General features: G+C 34.7%; 1 protein-coding gene across 1 annotated transcript; it reads right to left on the minus strand.

Annotated features, from left to right (window-relative positions):
* Positions 1-4,171: 4,171 nt before the first annotated feature.
* LOC124233977 (olfactory receptor 5I1-like) lies at positions 4,172-5,104 on the minus strand. The gene has a single exon (XM_046651251.1). The coding sequence runs from the start codon at positions 5,102-5,104 to the stop codon at positions 4,172-4,174; it is 933 nt and encodes a 310-aa protein (XP_046507207.1).
* Between the last annotated feature and the right edge of the window lie 256 nt (positions 5,105-5,360).

Below are 5,360 nucleotides of genomic sequence, written 5' to 3' on the forward strand. Positions count from 1 at the left end.
AATATATGAGCACAGTAATAACATGATAATATCAAAACAGAGGCCAAGGGAGGACTTCTTGAGAAATCACTAAGAATTCTTGGCATTTGCTAATTACATTGTCTAGAACACCTGTGTATGTTTAACAGATGTAAGATATGTATATATTGAAACACTGGTTATAATAAACTCAGAGTGGCCATCAGCCCTCTCTGCATCTATCCTGATGTGTACATTGGATTGCGACACTGACACTCAGCAAGAAGGGACTTCTAGTGGGTTGATTTGGGTTTGTTTGCATCTTTCCTACGTACCAGTATCACCCCATAAACTTTCCATCATAACACTTATAAGTCTATAAGTAGGAAATAAATAAATAAGAACATAATGAAATTTCCTTCCCTAGACTAAAAGTTCCAGAAAGGCATAGACCTTGGATGTCTTGTTTACCATTATTTTTCTACTTTTGATATTTACAATGCTGAGCTCCAGGATGCAATTCGAAAAAATTTATTGACTCAATGAATGAGTGTAGCCTGGAAAATTGTTGCAAAAATGAACCTTTGTAAATTTACCAAAGAAAGAACTCCCTTCTTTAATTTTATTCAAGTATATTCATTTTAGATGAAAGCCATCTGCAATTGTTGTCATTTGGCTTAGGCTGAAATAAGAATCTGGGACAGAGTTTATTTGATGTCAAAATCTTCTCAAGCTATTCCTCAACGTTCTGCCTCAATTGTATCAGCATAGATTTCTAGGATAAGTTGCTCTAGATTACATTGCAACTCATAGACTTTACAACACCCTGTGAATTTCCCTTCTTGCCCTCACTTTGGAGAACAGAGATGGTGCTATTAACAACTGTACAAAAACCTCATGAATGGAAGTTTGGAGTAAAAGACTTGGACCTTCTCCAAAGGCCACTATAAAAGAGGAAATCATCTTCCTGATGTGTTCATAAGATTATACTGGTTAAAATAAAAAAATAAATAACTGAAATTCCCAAGTGATACTGTTTAAGTTGTAAAGGAAGACTTATTGACATAAATGAGTTGTTGACATAAATGTATGTTCCTTGGGCAAAGAAAAAGGAAAAGTAGTATTTACACTAGTATTCCATTTGTAAGGATTTATATTGGGTCTGTGTATCTGTGAAATAAACTGGAACTATATTCTATACAAAATTTTAGAAGTAGTCATTGCTCAGTAGTTGGATGTTTGATAATCCCGTAATCTATTCCAAAAACTTAATCAATTCCATATGTTGTTCAGACTGTAATCAATTAGTAATTAATTCAATGGTGAAAAATATAATGCAATTTCAGATTCTCAAGGGTATTCATTTTATTTTATTTTGTTGTCATGAAAGGAACATGGAGATACTTTTTGGTTCTGGGGGGAGGGAGTAATAGGTTATACAAGGTTCTTCATTTAGATCCTTTTCTCTAATTTTACATATCCCTTTAGTGTATAAAATGTGCTGAGTGTTATACAGTCAAAACATCAATGGAACGAAACAAAATATTAAAAACATTCAATTTTCAGCATGTTATTTGTCTTGCATTATGAATTGAGGAGTTTTAGACAAAAATATTTCATCTCATAAATATTTTTTTTTATAACCTCAAACAACTTATTTGTTGTTCATAGAATATGTCACATACTAGGACATCTCAATTGCTGTCCAAATCCATTCCCAACTCCATGTACTTTATTAAAAATGTATTAAATATTTCACATCTATAAAATTAAATCTATTTTGTTATGTAAAGTTAGCTTCACTGGCCATGTTTCACATAAATGTGTAAGGGAAAAAAATACTCTTTTATTTTTCTTTACTTTTTCCTTTAAAGACTGATTTAATAGCCTTGTACAGATGTTCAGGAAACCAGTGTGTTTGTTTTTCTTTTTGTTTTATACTCATTTTAAGAAAATGATAAAGATGGGAGAGAATTTAAGATAAGAACTAGACCGTGAAGTGAGACTGTCCTGGGTTTAAATATGTATAATATCATTCAGTCATTTTTACTTGTTAGCTCTGTGACCTTAGCCAACTAACTCCCTATCAAGGACAAAATCCCTGATGCTGAAAGAAAAGGCATTATCTTTCATAGCATCATGCCGTGAACTGGAGTCTCCAGGATCCAACTTTACCCATTTTAAAGCCTGCTCAACCAATCTGTCCGACTCTGGCTGCACATTCTAGCCTCAGGTCATGTTTAGACCTTTCTGCCCAGTAGCCTTAGGACTTCTTTCCCTGACAATACCTTCACTCTTGGTTAAGGCTGAGCACAGCTTTCTTCACAGATAACCATGTGATTTCAATGTCCAGGCCAGATGCCTGAAACCTCTCTACTGATTTGTTTCAGACCCTATATTGCCAAGAAATGAGCTTACATAATTAACAACAGAGTATTTCATTTCATTTTATTCTGTGTGGCCCTCTCTCAGGGGTCATGGTTGAAATGGTACACTTAGCTGCAAAGGAACAATATCCTCCCATTGTGATGAACTCATGAACTTTGGAGAATATTTCCTCCTCAGTGTTAAGGAAGAAGCACTTGGTTCTCATCACCCACAAGCTACGATTCCATTTTTCCCTATTGAAAGCTTACATTGGCCAGAGCCCTGCCTTTTTACTGATCTGAATGGACAAAATTCTTCTGGTGAAGTTAGTTCCACTGTGGTGAATGGAACTGTGGTCTAGATTTAGAACCCAGAATACATTATTATTGTCAGAAGGCTTTCCTCTTTAGTCCATCTCTTCTCCTACTACTTAACCTCACCTTTATGTTAGGACTTCAATTAGACTTTGCAGCCACATCTTCTCTTTGGGTCATGCTCTAAAAACTAGCCAAGCCATCATCCCACTATTTTTCAGTTTCAATTCCCATCTCTGGCTCTGAGAGGATAGCTTCCTTCAGAAATTTTAGCTGTTTGCCTACCAATCAAGAGATTTAAGAGTGAATATATTCTTGAGAAAATATTTTGAGCTATACTTTTGTTTAGTTGATATTTGCAGATTGTTTTTTAAAAAGCCGCTGTACTTGATGCTATGTTGTAATAATCACGTATGTATGGAGTACCCCTCAGGAGAATTAACCTATAATATTGCAAGAGAAATATATAGTTTCTGCCCATTACTGGCACATAATCTAAATTATACACAACCCATAGTAAACAATCATGTTCATTTCATAAAAATTTACTCAGTATCTACACTAGGGAACATACTATAATGAAGAAGCAAGGGATTAAATAAGACATAATAATTAAAAGATAAATCTAACAGAGGAATAGAACAGACAAATAACTGCATGATTAGACTAGAAGTGCTGAGAGTCTTAAAAGAAATGCACTTAAGGTTTTAGTGAGGTTTCAAATCTGAGTTGTCATCCAGAATTGAACATCGTGTCACAAAAAGATCATATAGGAATTAGTATCTGAGGAATGCTTTTTAGAGTGAGTGCAATTTGAACCATCAAGCTACAATGTAGGTGTATTAATTTGGAAATAATTAATTGAAAAAGAGTCTCAGTGAATTGCATTTATTTACTTTCACAAAAAGAATATTGTGATGTCAGTGACTTATTCAATATTAGTAGTAATTGTGATAAAATTTAGGATGGAGGGAGAAAAGAAGTAAGAATATTAGATATAGAACACTACGTACAGGGTAGATCTACCCCTGGAATAAATATTTAAAAATTAAACTTTATTTTTTAACCTGTCTCCTATTAATAGACATCTAGACCATTTTCAATCATTTGCTACTACAAACTATGCTGCAATTAATACATTTGAAAGTAATGAGCTTTTACAGGTTCAATTCCTGGAAGTAGAATTACTGGTTTAAATGGTGCATGCATATTTCATTTTCATATGTTACATGAATTATCCTACATAGAAAATATTAGTAAATTATTCTCCATAGACAACACTAATTTTGGCTTTCATAAGCAATGAAGGAGTGTGATAAAAATTTAATATTTAAAATGGTAAAGAATTAGACATAATACAACTGATATAAAAGGGCCTGATTCTGATATTAAGCTCTGACTCTGTTTTGAGCTTAAGTCCTTGCTACCCACAGAATTGGAAAGATCCACATTAAACAGACTTTGTCATCAGTTAGACCAAAGGTCAAGAAACAAACAGGTTGTAAAGTTGTCAAGCTCATTTTCACCCTCTTTTAAGACAGCAATTTTGGGCTAATCACTTTCCTAAAGGCATTTTTTACATCTTTGTTCCTTAGACTGTAAATTAGGGGGTTCAACATAGGTATAATCAGTGTGTAGAACACAGAGGTCACTTTGTCCATATCCAGTGAATGATCAGTGCTGGGGCGCAAATAAATGAAGATTAGGGTACCATGGTAAATAGTGACCACAGTCAAGTGGGAAGCACAAGTGGAGAACCCTTTTCTTCTTCCCTCTGGAGAATCTGTTTTAAGAATAGCTGCTATGATGTGGAAATAAGAGAGAAGAACTGTTAGAAGGCAGATAGCCTCCACCAAACTAGCAAAGATCACCAGAACAATGTCATGCTTGTAAGTGTCAGTGCAAGACAAAGAGAAGAGTGGAGAGATATCACAAAAGAAATGGTTAATCTCTTTGGAGCAAAAAGACAGATGGAAAGTATTAATGGTGTGAATAATTGAGCTCATGGTACCCCCCAAAAATGCTCCAATCACAAGCTGGCAGCAAATCCTCTTGGACATAATAACAGTATAAAGCAGGGGATTGCAGATTGCTATGTACCGGTCATAAGCCATGGCAGCCAAGAGGAAAGATTCTGTATCAACTAAAGAGCAGAAAAAATATAACTGTGCAGCACAACCATTGTAAGAAATGGTCTTCTTATTGGAAACCAAATCCACAAGTAATTTGGGGGCAATGACAGAAGAGTAGCATGTATCTATGAAGGACAATATGCAGAGGAAAAAGTACATAGGGATGTGCAAGTGGGAACTGATTATGATTAATAAAACCATCCCAAGGTTTCCCATGAGAGTCACAGAGTAGATGGAAAAAAAAACAGCAAAAAGAACACTCTGAAGTTCTGGATGGTCGCTAAATCCCAAGAGAAAGAATTCAGTCTTCACAGTGTCATTCTTCAACTCCATTCTCTGCAGCTCTCCTGGACTTTGATGTTGTGATAGAATAATGATGGCAATATTAATAACAATCCCAATATTAACAAAAAATTGAAATAAAATGATTGAAATAAATAGGGCAATAGTTCTAAATCCACTTGGACATCCTGATAGCATCTAGGCATAGCTACAATTAGTGTAGTATAAGGCATAAGTTTTCACTCTTTTTATTGTTTGTCTCATTAAATGGAAGCATTATCAAACCAGTTGCTGAACTCTAAACCTG

Source organism: Equus quagga, unplaced genomic scaffold, assembly GCF_021613505.1.
Source record: "Equus quagga isolate Etosha38 unplaced genomic scaffold, UCLA_HA_Equagga_1.0 599_RagTag, whole genome shotgun sequence".
Classification (NCBI taxonomy): domain Eukaryota; kingdom Metazoa; phylum Chordata; class Mammalia; order Perissodactyla; family Equidae; genus Equus; species Equus quagga.